At 41.4% G+C, this 14,655-nt stretch overlaps 1 protein-coding gene and 1 long non-coding RNA gene across 2 annotated transcripts in view; one reads left to right on the top strand and one right to left on the bottom strand.

Annotated features, from left to right (window-relative positions):
* Positions 1-11,927, bottom strand: part of KCNK5 (potassium two pore domain channel subfamily K member 5) — a 34,597-nt gene extending 22,670 nt beyond the window's left edge. Inside the window, exon 1 of the mRNA XM_015857557.3 lies at positions 11,397-11,927. Coding sequence (XP_015713043.2) covers positions 11,397-11,582 — 186 coding nt within the window. The 5' untranslated portion in view covers positions 11,583-11,927. The remainder of the gene's footprint in view (positions 1-11,396) is intronic.
* Positions 1,853-5,872, top strand: LOC146761342 (uncharacterized). The gene is made up of 2 exons (XR_014944673.1): positions 1,853-4,913; positions 5,441-5,872. It is a non-coding gene; the product is annotated as an uncharacterized LOC146761342 (long non-coding RNA).
* Positions 11,928-14,655: the final 2,728 nt, after the last annotated feature.

Genomic DNA, 14,655 nt, shown 5'->3' with positions numbered 1-14,655 from the left:
GCCAACTCCCCTTTACAAGGACTTTGGAGAATGCTGCAGTCCCCATTTTACAGATAAGAAAATGGAAACAGAAGAGTCAAGAGTTTAATCAAGCCCTCACACCAGTTGGTGACCTGTGTAAAGCGGGGTTAGAACCAGTCTCAAGTAAATGTGGTGGTGTATTGCCAACAGGGTTGTTACCAATTGCATAAACAGATGCTAATGCACACAACCTCCTTAGGATAATGCATTTATGTTTAGCTGAAATTGATTTATGTAGATTTAAATTAAATCAGAACAATAATCCTAAAGTCGACTTTAAATAGTTTATTGAGCTTAGTTTACTGTATGGGGAGAGCCTGGATCATACCCTTGTAATGTTGCTTCCCCCCCAGTATAATCAGTAACCTAATCAATTTTTGCAGAATTCCATCCATCTATAAAATGGTACAAGCTGCAATATTTAAACAGAAAAGCTTTGATACTAAGTGAGAAAAGTAAAAGGAGAAGTCAAGTTTAGAGTGAGGTTTCATCTCATCACATTTTCAGTGTATGAGAATAGAGAATATTTCTTTAGGACATGAAAACTGACAGGTGATCCAAGCTGGACAACTTGGCTTACAGAAGCCCTAAGAAAATTTTCAACTCATTGAAGGAACTAGAGCATAAAATCATACTGTGTTAAGAAGCTGATTATGCTCCTACATTGATAGCAACACATAAAACCATGCATCTCGATTAAGAATCTCACTGTTCCTGAAGTGTTCTTCCTAGCTAGGAATAAAATATTACAGGCTTTTTGATTTAATCCCCAAATTATAATGCAAATTAAAGGTCTTGCTTCTCTGAAGACAAACTAAAAGGTGCTGCTGAAGTACTGGAAGCATCTTGCATCTCCTATTTAACAGCCTGTCTGAAAGAGCAAGAAGCTTAAAAAAAAACCTCAATAAAACAGTTGTTATTGGTCTAACATTTACTTGAGCTTATACATGGTGGAATAAAAGTCTTATTTTTCTCAACAACACCATCTCAGTGAAACAGAACTAAAAGTGACCAAGACCCAGGTGGAGCAGAGCACTAAGTACAATTACATTATTAATCAAGCAGACTTCTGAACTGGGAAACACTGTAAGCTATTAAATCTTAGGGGCAGAGCCTTTACTAACTCACCTTCTTAAGCTAAACAAACAGGTTTCCAGTGTATTTTTAGTCAACCAAAAAAATTCAGATAACCTCACCACACTAGTCTCTCTATATCTTCCATTAGACTGCAGGAGGAGGCAAGGCAATGCAGGCTTCCAACAACAACTTGGACAGGATGTTTTGTAAGAATAGCAAGGTGATGGGTTTATGTAAAGAGAAGTAGCAAGGGGAAGAAAACTGCCAAGAAACACTATATGTTTAGAAACTTCTCCTATTTAAAGCTTGCTTAGCTTTATCCATGGCTAAACTTGAAACAGTATTATGTTACAAAACTACAAATGTCCCCAAAAATCAGACTTGAGCTAACCTAGCATTTAGCAGAAGAAACAGCTACTCTGGACAAATATTTTCAAATATAAACATAGAGATGTGCCAACACAGTTATGGCAGGATATGAAGAACTGTGATCAGTAACTAAGTTAACAGTGCAAAGGAACAGCCTTATCTAGACACACTCAGATCTGTAACAGCATCACTTCCTTTGTATATCTTGTTCCATGTGGAACTTGAACTAGAAGAGCTTGAACTAGAACAGTAATAACATTATTTTGCTGGTAAGAGTTGCCTAAGCATTATAATATTTCTTAAAAACTGTATGTATGCTGACATAACTAAACCCAGTGCTGCATGAACATTAATATATAACATTAAAAAGGACACACGCTGGAACAATCTTCTGCTATTTTGTTATGTACAGCCTTATATCACCACATACACAGAAGAGGCCTTCATCCCATGAAGGCTTCCAATCTGCAACTTAGACCAAAAACAAAAGAGCAGATATAGAACTGAAAATATCAAAAATCACTGAAGTTCTGTCACATTTAGTCCCTGAGCAAAAAAAGCTGGTTCAAAAAAAGAAACGAACAATTCTACAACCAACAAAAATCAAAAAACCTGCATATATCCTGTAGAAAGTGTTTGGAATAAACAAACAACAAGGGCTATTCAACTGAAAAACCTTTAAGAAAACTTGTTTCACAGCTTGAGTTTAGCTTTCAAGTTTGCCCTACAACTGTTTTTGCTGTAATACTCAATGAGCAGGTGAGTGGTTAATTAGTCTTCAAACTGAGCTTAAGCATTGCAAAACTTTTCCATTGCTGATTTTAGTTTTTCACTCTCAGCCACTTGAATATCAAACTATCTTTGTTTAGATTTTGCAATGATAGCATCACACAAGTGAGTTAATTAACTGTGATAAGGATGTTTGCCATGTCTGATGTTGTTCTACATCTTACTACTGATATGAAAAGGAAGAACAGAAATGCTTTAAATATTACAAAAAATGTGAATTTTCCCACTGAAAACAAAGATAACATTATTTCATATGATGCAAGAAAATCAAGGAGGTAGGGGAGTCAACATAGCCCAACCAAGCCTTCCTCACATTCACCATGTCCCCCATTATAAAACTACCAAATCTCACACTTTCAGATTAAAAAAAATTCCCATTTATCGGCAGGTCACTCCTAAACATTTAACACAAAACACTCTGTAATTGAAGGTAAAAAATAAGACACAGCATTGGCACATGGGAGGTAATTAACAGTCTGTGGCCTGCCACTTCTTGACTGCCCCACTCCTGGGGTGGCAGGAAAACCAAAACTCCCTGCTATCATCTTGCTACTGTATTACAGGAAGAAGGCTCAGTTGGCAGAAGCACTATCGTTGTTGCCTTCTGTTCTTTACACTGCTTTCTTTCCTATCTTTGATTTCCTGCAGCTGTCATCTCTAACTGTTTAGCAGGCATCTATTACCTTTTACTTAGAGGCTGGAGGCAGAGGAAGCTTTTACACTTTGCTGAGTAGAGAAACCTACAGCATAAAGCAGCCTGGCATCCAAAATATTTAGAAAGTCATCAAAACCACAGAAAATCTTCAGTTACCTCAAATAAGTGAGACAGTTTTCATAAGAAAGATATACAGAATTCAGCTGTAAGAATCTATTCAACATCTAGAATGAAACTGTTCTCAGCAGGAAACAAAGCCACAGCTGAGGGGACATCTGTCCAAACTATCAACTGCCTACACTGTAGTAGAGCTGAAGAAACATTCTTAAAATCCACCCAAATAAAGCCAAGGCTCTCTTGAAGTAGAATTATCTCTTTATTTTATTCCTTAAAAGTAATATATCTATGTTCATTTCACCAGACAAGCTGATAGTTTTAAGACCTTGCAAAGACCACGTACCAACTTCATAAAAAAAACTGCTGGCAGGTACAGCCAGAAAAGTTACTAGCGCTATCACAGCAAATTACATGGCAGCACAATAAAATTTACTACTGCCATGCTGCTGTGATAGAAGTAATTTCTAAATTCTTCCTTTTCCTTCCCTTGCCCTCCACCCCAAAACTCTGGGGAAGGGAGCTGGAAACATGTAGTATTATTCTTAAAGGGCAAACTGACAGTAATCCTCAACAAAGCTTTCAGACTGCACTGATACCAATGAGAAAGAGTGATTTTCTAAACATGAACTCCAATGCCCTTCAAAAACCCTTGTGCCAACAAGGCAAACTTTGATTACAGAATTGCCCTCTATGATTCTGCAGTCACGTACACACCACTTACACAGGCCTGAAGGTTGAAATTCTAACTTACCTGGCAAGTTATCATAGTCCCACTATTTAATGTGATTTTAACATATTTGCATTACGGTCTGTGCAAAGGTACTTAGCTAAAACTGCAACAGCTGCATCTGTAGTAGGATATTGCAGCCAGACAGCTACAGGAGAAACCAAGTTTGATTGTATCCCATTTCTTTATGCAGCTGCTTGGCTCCAAATACCTCCTCTGCTCCTTGGGTGCCTGGAGGAGACTCATCTCTTGAAGGCCAGAGAAAACATACTTAGAGCTGCTGTTTCTTTGATAGGAGACCACACATGATTCTTGAGTGACTTTCCTTCAAAGATTTTCCTACTACCTTGGAGTTGGTTGGAAGTAGGGAAGAGGAGCAGCAATCCAAGTACTAGAAGTCATGCACAGAAGTCATCACAGAATCTGACATTTTAGCCAAGCCAACAAAAAATTAAAGGAACAACAACAACAAAAAACAAAACAAAAAAAAAAAAACAACCCTAAAACAACAACAAAACCAAACTAGATGACTATGTTTTCCTCCACCTCAGGACCTTGACAGCCTTTTGCAATGCTATTTTCAAATTAGCTGTATCACTTGATAGCCAGCATCATCTGACAACCTCATGCCTTACTCTAGAATCCAAACTAACGTTAAGGAACTGACATCCTTGATGCTAAGAAGGATCAGAATTCAGACATCCATGCTAGGTTCAGTTCATACTTTCTTTTTATACCCGCTGCAACCTGAAATGTCACACAGGTTTTGTTTCTGAGCAGCTGGAACTTGCTTACACAACATTTGCAAGATGCTGGCATGGAAAGTCAATTTACTATTTGCCAGTTTGCTCAATCACAGTCTGCTTCTACCATTTGGCTAAGGCAGAAATGTCCCACAGATGAGCAAGAGCAACAACCAATCCCAAAACAAGAGTTTGAAACAAGTCAATCATGAGAAGCACTACAGATGCACAGACTCAGCAGAGGCTATAATATACCATCATACTTATTACTAGTTTCTTAATTCTTTTTCAGCACTCACGTTTCTTCCTCTTAAGAAAATGGTGTATGAAATTGAAGCCTGAAACATTTCAGAAGCTACTTCACACCCAACAGTTCCTTTGATCCACTGGAATTCACATAACACAAGAACAAAAGGTAATTTCCTTACTGATTTGACTGTAAATAGAGCTGCCAGGATAAGCCATGCCTAGGAGGGATCTCTCCTGCCTACAATTAAAATGTTGGTAAGTACATAATTATTACTGTAATATCTAAGGCTTCTAATACGGAGATGTGATAAAGTAAGAAGGATGGAAACAGAACACAAACTGCAAGTCTGAGGTTCCATGTTAAAGTGTTTTGTGTTCTGGAGCAAAGATACCACAATACTAGATTCATCTGTCAAGAAACCCAAATCAGAAGACAAAACACGAAGATAACAGTTATGACTTCAAATTTTTGCCATCCCTTCAACAAACAGAGCAACCAAACATGAGAAGTACGTATTACATGCTATATTTCAGGATTTTAATCTGACTTTAAATATAGCTACCCTAGGGATGTATGTAGCAACATACACAACACCACGATGCTAGCATAGTGGCATTTTAATTTAGATGAAGAGTACACAGAAGTCCAACTCTCCTAGCTGTCCCCTATTAATGTGTCTTGTTTCTCTCCAGGGAGCAGACTCATAGCTTATGAACTGAACTCATTTTGGACTACGCTAAACCTGAAGATGTCTTCAATGAAGAAATCTAACACACGAGCTACTTGCTCATGGGTATTAAATCCATAGGATCACATGAGAGTCAGCAGAAAGTAAAAATTCCTGCAAATACAGTGATCATCACGTCCTTAACATCAGTGGTTTTGTTCTCTAGGTCTACTCCTACTGGCCTGCATGACCTACTAATATATATATAGTTTTAGAGCACTTTGTTCCCAGTTTTAACAGGAGAACATGATGAGAACAAAGTTTATCCAGTAGCTTAAAAATATATAGATATTATTATGTTTCATCAGCCCCAGCAAGACTGTAATACCAGTTTACTACTAGACATATATACCAATGGAATAATTTAAAATAAAGGTATTTTTCTTTTAAGCCATTATTAAGGGAACCTGAAAAACTTCATTTTCTGTCTGGGAAACAGTTACCACAATACTATTCTGCTTTCAAGACAGCTATCATGAGATCTGAACACAGAACGTAGTTAAGATAAAAATAAGATATGAATGTCCACATTTTTGGATGTAGTTTTCTTGCTAATCAAACTACTGGCTACTACCTGCAATCCAGCTTGCTTTTGTCTGCAAATTGATATGTTAACATCTACTCACAGTACTAGTATGAAATGCAATTGCTTTAAAGGTCAATGCTATCCAAAACAATTCATTTTGTTTAATTAAAAAGAAAGATAGCAATTTGTTTTAAAATGGAAATCTACACAAAGTCTTAATTAAACTCTGTTTTCTCTGGCTATAGAAGGTGTCTTGCAATAACAATATACACAGTAAGTAGCAAAGCAGGAGTTTCATGATCTTTTAGGAGAACAGGCTGTTGATGCAGGTCTACTTGCATACACCATTATCTCTGGAGTAGAGCTTGCCTGAAAATACACCTAATAGCAGAAAGTAATATGTCAGGCAGTAGAAACATTCTATCCCCAGAATAACAGGACAATATACTACAAGCACCCAGGGATTAAGTCCATAGCAGGAAAGTTAAAACTTCTAATCGATGGCTATTGCTCCATCAGCTGAGAGTTACTGCGTATGCACTATCAGCTTTGTTTAACTATGTTCCAAGAAAGTTTAAACAATATAATGGTTAAACAGGGAAAAGGGGGGAGGGACGGACAAAATGCGACAGGAAAGCATGTCTGGTTACATATGACTTTGCATGAAGGCGTACACAGTGAAAAGCTATGGTATAAAGCAGCACTGCCTATCCCCAGTTTTTCTCTTCTAACACTGCCATAGCAGTATCTATAAGCCATAGGCTGAGATGCCACCGAGGCACTGTGGACAGCGGTCCTACATTTTAAGCTCCATTTGTCTCCGCTGAAAGAGAGTACAGAACTAACGTTACACATCTGAAAACATCTAGCAACTGTTTCTCAGGCATAAGCCTTAAGTGTGCCCTCAAGTTGTTAGGTGGGAAGTATTATTAGGTATTGCTGTTAATATCTTTGCTGTTAATCATTTGCTTTGTCCTTGTCCAGTTGTTGCTCATTTTTACATTCTTCAGATCATGCAAAAGGAAAGACTGACTGGCATTTAAGCTACAGAATTCAGTTTCCACTTAAGTCTCCTATACCTTCAATACATTACATAGAAGGAATCAGGAAGTAAAGAAGCCACAGTAGTCTAGAACCTTCCATGCTGTATTTATTCACTTCCTCAAGAACATGGGAAAGTAAAGATTACTGGGGGGAAAAAATAGTCTATGCTAACTTTACATTGGTGAGCAACGCACTCTACTAACAATAAAGAAAAAATACAGTCTCTTAATTGAACGTTCAACTCATGAAAAGCAATTAAAACTTAACACAGGGGTTTAGAAAACTTGAATTCAGAAGTGCACCTGTCAGTATTTGCAAAGGGAGAAGACATCCTGGCTTGGGGGAAAAAAAAAAATAAGGAAAAAAAAAAATCAGAGGAGAAATCACTATTAAGCCACTTGAGGTTATTTCCTTTAGAATAATCCTCCTGTGTGCCAAGTATATCCTAGCTGAAGCTCTCCTTAAGAATCTTCTAAATATTTGTTCACAGCACTGGGCTCTAAGTCTAAACATTCAAGTTTCTAAAGCTCTTTGTCAGGCCAGTTTACAGTCCTGCATGCTTTTCAAATAAAGACCTCAATTATTTGCTCTTGTAAAGTTCACCGGCTTTTCCTGAACTTAGCTAGTTTCTCTTCTCATTTTATTACTTTGTTTTGAAAGTAACCATTTTCACTTATCTTTAAATTATTCCCTTTCTTTTCACTAGCCTTGAGGTTTATCAGTGGGAAGCATTTAATTCCATGATGACTGTGGTGGGCCAGCGAAACAGATTTCCTAGTAAACAAGATGTAGTTCAGTGCTGCAAACCTTTGCTCATATAAATAGTGGTATGAGGGTCAAGAGAGCTCCTCCTTGCATGAATAGCTTCTTTATCATTAAGCTGAAGTTTCACAATCAGGATGGAGCAATAAAGAGTAAAAGTAAGGAACTAGAGAAGAGGGAAACAATCGCATTACTCTTTGTTTGCTTCTGTGTCCAAAACTCATTTGTACAGCAGGGTAAGAGAAGGTGCCATCACTGTGGATCTCACAGCCTTCTCTCAGACTCCTCCTAAAGAGTCCCAGGACACTGAGCCACAGCAACAAGGCAAGGCAAAGCCATAGAGCTCTATACAACAACATACACACACAGTCCAGAGTCAGACCCTTATATTATAAGGGTCTAAGTAGCATTAGTCCAATAAGAATTTAGGAAATACTTTCATGGCACTTAGAATACTTAACAGCAAATGGATTCTTCACATAAGACTGCTAGGTGCTGTTTTTAAGCTTATTCTTAGGTATTTAGGATTAGGGAAGAAAGACCTTCCAGCTATCCTAAAACACTCTTTGCGAAAGTGTTTCTTGTGTATTTCAATAAAGTTTATAGCAGTATATTTTTACAGTAATCAGGTGTTGTGAAATCTTCTATTACAGAATACAAACCCTAGAGAGCATTTGACATAATACAGCCCCCTTAAGAATCACTCAGATGGTAGGTAGGTACAAATATACCAGTCTCTATATGAACTGAGAACCTGTGCTGATAGCCTCATTACTTTTTTTAAACAGTTAAGATCACCCTACACATTTAACTCTGCATCCATTCCATACAGAACTCCCATTGCACTTACAGCTAACATTAGGCTGAGATGAGCACACAAGCTAACCTGGGTGGGGAACAAGGGCAGCAGAGAGATCTGTCTCTGAATAAGTCAGTCCTTGTCACCTTTCAGCTTGCTTCTGCAAACAAAATTGGTATTGTTAGTTCAACTTAAACATTTATTGGCATCTTTGCATTTTACCAACCATTCAGCTTTCTTATATCTGGTTATATTTGCTGTAAAACTTTATCCTGTGTGTTTCAAATGCAGATACTAAAGAGAATATCAGAGAAGTAATTAGAAGAGCTCAGTGTGGCTGTGAAGTCACATGAGCATCAGTGGGGACCACAAGTAGACTGAGAGGAAAAGCTCTAAGATGAACTGAAGACCATGAAACTGAAAACAAAAGCTGGGAAATAAGTCAGGTCACACAAAATCCTAAGAACTAGTTCAGGGAGTCCATGGAAGTGGCTCTGAAAAACAAAAAAATGCGTGGATAAACTGAAAAAAAATGCATTTTTAAAGTCAGCGATGACAAATTATAAAATACTCCATTTGGAGGCTTTGTATGAGTGCAAGATGACCGGGATTTGCCAAAAGAAAACAGAGATTTGTTATGTTTGAAAGAGTCATCAAAACCCAACAGAAAAAGCATGGATAGCAGTTAATAAATGGCCATTAAAAACATTATTTGCAGTATACTTTACAGCTTATCCAAGATGAAACCATTATTATCTCCTATGACTTCTTGTTTATTTTCCCCCTCTGGACTATATTTCACCCTGTCACCCTCCTCTGTAGGAAATGCTACTTCTCTCCTTCCAATCACTTCTCAAGCTGAATAAGAACAGCATCAAAAGCACAAATTCAGTATAAAGCAAATAGTGATGTTTCCAGTCACCAGTAAGAGTGAAAGAGCAAGCAAAAAATTGTATTTTAGCTAAACTGGCCTTAAGATGACAGCAGAATATCTACAAGGGATCATCAGACAAGCAAAATCAGACATAGAAAGTAAGGTATAATTGGAAGTAGTACAGAGGCAAAACAGGAACACAAGAATACCACCAGGAGCCAACACACTAAGGAGGGAAGTCCCTCCTATACTTTGTGGTGTGCAGAGGTACTCAAACCAATTACTTTGATCTGCCTATAGTGTGTGCCTCATACTGCTTTTCTTCTAATCAACTCTGCTCCCATCCACACTCTACAGTGCACTATCTCATATGGTCCATCCTAATGAACTGCCCTAGAATTTGTTTCCTAGTCATTTTTTGTTTTAGAAAATAACCTTTCCTGCTGCTTCAGGATTAATTGTGGTAAGGGTCACGGAAAAAACACTAGCTAAATAATTCCCTCATACCCACATGAATTCCATCCTGAACTGAGCCAGAGTTGAGATTCTGAATTGTATCAGCAGCAAGTTAAATGTGATAGGCTTAAGGCACACCCCAATCCAGATGAGTTTTTTTCTCCTGGGAATGGATAACCTAGAGTAAGATTTCATTAAGATTCTAGTGCAGCAAAACACGTGTGCCTTTCATTTTCCAGCATCCCTTCACGATTTCAAGCCTGTATACTACATAAGTGTATTCATCAGTCAGTGCTAAGACAGAAATGGTAAGGACACTACCAACAGAAAGCTCCATCTGAAACAGACACAAAGTAGTCACCAGCTGAAGGAAGAAATGTTAAACCACAAACTTGTAGCATCACGAACATACATCTTCAAAGCTTGCACTGAACTGATTATGCGAACAGAATGAATGAGTCATTTTCCTAGTATTTTAGTAGACTTTTAGTAAATTTTAAGAATGAAATTATGCAAGAAAAAAAATGTTCAAAGCACAATGACCGTAAGACCTAATCAATATAAACATTCTTGAAATAAAGTCCTGAGAGACTCATTTTTGCCATCAGAGCCCAACATATCTGGGCAGCCTATTATCCATGGCTCACCACTGCTTGCCACCATGTTTCAACTGACACCACATCCAAATGGCTCTAAGTTTATATCACTCTGGCATTATCACTACGTGATATCGATTAATGATTAGTTTTGAAGAGGCGTTCTGCCAGATAGGAAATGAGACAATTATCAGCTCCTTATGGCTCAGAAAGATGTCACTCGCCCAAAGTGGAATCTCAGCACAAGGACTACGAGCATCCCTGTGCACAAGGCGTTCACTCCTGACCTGCCCACACCTCTCCTTCGCAGCCTGACCTCTCGGACCTCCGCCCAGACCCCCACACACGTTTCCCTCATAACGAGAGCATTCACTAGGGGAAAAAAAAAAAAAAAAAAAAAAAAAAAAGGCGAGAAAAAAAAATAAATACGAATCCAGACCAAACAGAAGAGGATCAAGACTTGGCTTCACCTTCCCTTCCTCACACACAACGTCCATTGAGGCAGGAGAAACCACCCTGGGTGCTCAAACAAGGGCTGCATTCACGACCAACGCGCCGGGCAGTAGCACCCGCTCGGCCACCTCCTCATCCCCACGCTCGAGGAGCGCCCACCCCGAGGCACCCCACGCTCTTTTATCGCGGGGATGAGGAGCGCGGACCTACCCAATCGCTCTGCCATTAAGCAATGAAGGCGGGCGGAGAGCGCTCCCCGTGCTCCCGGGACACTTTCAGGGACCCGCTGGGCTTTGAGAGGAGGGGACGGCAGCCGGCTCCCCGCGGGCAGCCCAGCGTCTCCCTGCTCCGTTCCGCCCCGGGCGCCCGCGGCACCTGCCGCCCTGCCCGACACCCCCGTCCCCGCTGTACCTGCAGGATCTTGTCCAGCCCCTCCTGGCCCAGACACGGGAACTGCTTGAGTAGCTCCGTCTTTTGCCGTTTGTAGTCTTCGGTAGCCGAGCGCCAGTGAGGCTCCTCCAGCACCTCGAAGATCGCCGCCCCGATGGACAGGTAGAAGATGATGGCCGAGGTCAGCAAGGGGCCCCTGTCCACCATGGTGCCGCGGCGATCGGGCGGGGAGGGAGGATGGGCGGGCGGCTGCCCCGCGCTACGGCCGAGGGTGCCCGAAGCCGCCCTGTCCTTCCCCTGACACCTCTGCCTTCCCCGCCGTCCGCCGTGCCTCCTCTCCGGCCTCTGCCGCTTTCCCTTAGAGCCTTCCACACTCCCCTCCCACTCTCCTCCTCCCTCTCTCCTCCTCCGCTCCACTCCGTTCCCCCTGGCTTGCCTCCTTCCCCCGTGTATTTTCCCCTCCCTTCTCAGCAACGATTTGAATTTGGTGCCCTCCCGCTTCCTCCCCCGCCGTCCGCCCAGCCGCGCGCATGCGAGGCCGCCGCCGGTGCGCCCCGAGGTGCCGCCGGCCCCGCCGCGATGCGCTCCCCGCCCCGCGGCCCCGGTGAGGGGCGGCCGCTGGGGCCCGCCAGGGGGAGAGGGGGACGTGCGACCTTCTTCCCCTCCCTTCCCCTCCCCCGCGGCTGTTGGGAGAGGGCGTGGGGGCCGCCGAGGTGAGGCCCTGTGGCCTTACTGCCCTGGGCGCTTTTCCATTCTTCGAGGGAAGAAGGGGCAACATCCCTCCCCGACCTGTTGTTATTATTGTTTGGGGGCTCATATCAATGCTGGAAGGTCATGAAATGAGAGCTCTGGCAAAGTGCTGGAGGAAAGTCATCGGGGAGCTCTGAGGAGGATGGAAGGGGCAGCCGGCAAGCTTCTGCCTGACAGTGACCCAGGACACTGGAGACCTTTCAAAGCAGGAAGAGCATCTCTTCCTTCGTGTCTATTGTACACTCAATAAATCACACCTTTTTGCATATTCCCGTGTGTGGGGGCTGTGAGTTTGGCAGCTCGGACAAGTCCCCAGCGAGTGACTGTAGCTAAACTGGAGAGACCTGGTAGCAGCCTTTCAGTGTCTAAAGGGGGGCTTTTAGAAAGAAGGGGACACTTTAGCAGGGCCTGCTGAGTTAAGACAAGGGGAAATGGTTTCAAACTAAAAGAGGGGAGGATTTAGACTGAATTTAATGAAAAAGCTTTTTACAATAAGGGAGAGAAGACACCCTTGTGTTCCCAGAGAGTAGGATGTCCTATTCCTGGAGACACTCAAGACCAGGCTGGATGAGGCTACGGGCACCTAATCTAGCTGTAGCTGTCCCTGTTCATTGCAGAGGAGTTGAACTGATTGTCTTTAGAAAGGGTCCTGTTCAAGTCAAACAATTCTATGATTCTGTGCGAGTTGTTCAGACGCATTTGATGGTAAAGTTCACCAGCTTTCTCCACTGGTGGAATCATTCTCAAGCACTACTCACAGCTTCCATGGTAATGTGGAAGGTGGCCTTCCTGTTTTTTGTGAATGGGTTTGGAAATGGGATTTAAAAAGTGGGGGAAATAATCACGGAATGGCTTTGCTTGGAGGGGAGCTCAAAGCCCCCACAGTTCCAATCCTCTGCCATGGGCAGAGTTGCCACCCACCATCTCAGGCTACCCAAGGCCCCACCCAACCTGGCCTTGACACCTCCAGGGATGTGCCATTCACAGCTTCTCTGAGCAACCTGTGCTAGCACCTCACCACTTTCTGAGTAAATAATTTGTATCTAATATCCCTAAAATCTCCCCTCTTAGTTTAAAGCCATTCCCCCCCTTGTCATATCATATCGAACCATAGAAAAAGTTATTCCCCCCCCGTCACAATGAGGTCTCTCCACATCCTTCTCTTCCCCTCCAGGCAGGAAGAAAATAATAAAAAATAAATTGAGATGTCCATAGGATGGGTGTTAGGTATGTCAGCTGGAGTTCACTCTCCAAAAGCTAGCTGAAATTTCTCACGTGGACCTGACTGAAATAGAAGGGAGAATAGAGAACTGGAAAGAGGAAGGAAACAAGGAGAAAATATGCAAAGTACAGGAAAAGTAAAAGGAGAGCATGTGGAGAGCAAAGGAACTGCCCCAGTTGGGAGGTATCCATAGACAACTATCTCTAAAAATTCGACTCATGCCAAATGGATGCTCGTGTGAGACTGCCCGCAGAAATTTATGTGGCCCGTAAGCATTACTGCCTCCTAGCTTGTATAGTGCTTTGTGAAAATACAACTGCAAGAGGCTCCTGGCAGCCTAAAAGCAGGACTGGAGAAACCACAAAATCCACAAGCATGTTACGTGATCAGCATCACTGTGTTTGCATGGGATTCCCCAGCTGTGTAAAAGCAGCATTAAGAAGACAAAAGGAATGCCGAACTGTAGTGGTAAAAAATTAAAGTGGCAATTATGTGCTAGAGGAGAGATGAAACAGAAGATGACATTATAAACATTTTTAGAATAATGGTAAATAGGAACTAAAGTAATTTACTTTTAAGCAAAAATGGGATGTTTCATGAAGTTGGAAGGCAGAACTCTTGATTAAAATAAATAAATAAGAGGTTTCATGGTTTCTGTGTGAAAATTATTCCCATGTGTGATCACTTGGCCCAAGACCTTTGCAAGACTTGAAAAGCCATTGGCCATGTAAATGAATGACATGAGCATCCATCATTGTGTTACTTAATTATTTAAAGTAAAAAAATTGTAAGGTATGTAAAAACTCACAGCAAGAGCTTTCCAATAGTGCAGACTACAATATAATTCTCCTTTTGGTGTTCACACACCTTATTCTGAATCACCTGCAAATGGTTAGGATATTCCAACAGCAGGAACAGTAGTAGTCTGACACATTATAGCAGTATTACACTTGTGTGTTCCTGACCCTGAACATCTGTGCTTCATAACTGGAAGGTATTTAATTCAATTTTGAAACTGTACTCTTCTCCATCTGACCCTGAGTCTCTAAAGGCCCATTTATACCACTGAAACTGTATCCTAAGGGGATGAGGAGTGGCACAAATGACCCTGGACCTACTGCAATTGTATAACTTGGATGAGAACAAAACCACTTTCAGGTATTTTGTAGAAAGTTTGTTTGCGATTTTGATCCAACATTTCTGCTCTCTGCGCTAAACTCTCAATCACTGATTGCTTAATTAGTGCTCTCAGTAACTGAGTCAGTCAGTGTTTGAAAACAAACAGACCTGCAAATCACATACCATTTG

This window comes from Coturnix japonica, chromosome 3, assembly GCF_054131305.1.
Source record: "Coturnix japonica strain WE chromosome 3, WE-NBRP24, whole genome shotgun sequence".
Taxonomy (NCBI): Eukaryota; Metazoa; Chordata; class Aves; order Galliformes; family Phasianidae; genus Coturnix; species Coturnix japonica.
This window is presented reverse-complemented; position numbering and strand designations above follow the sequence as displayed.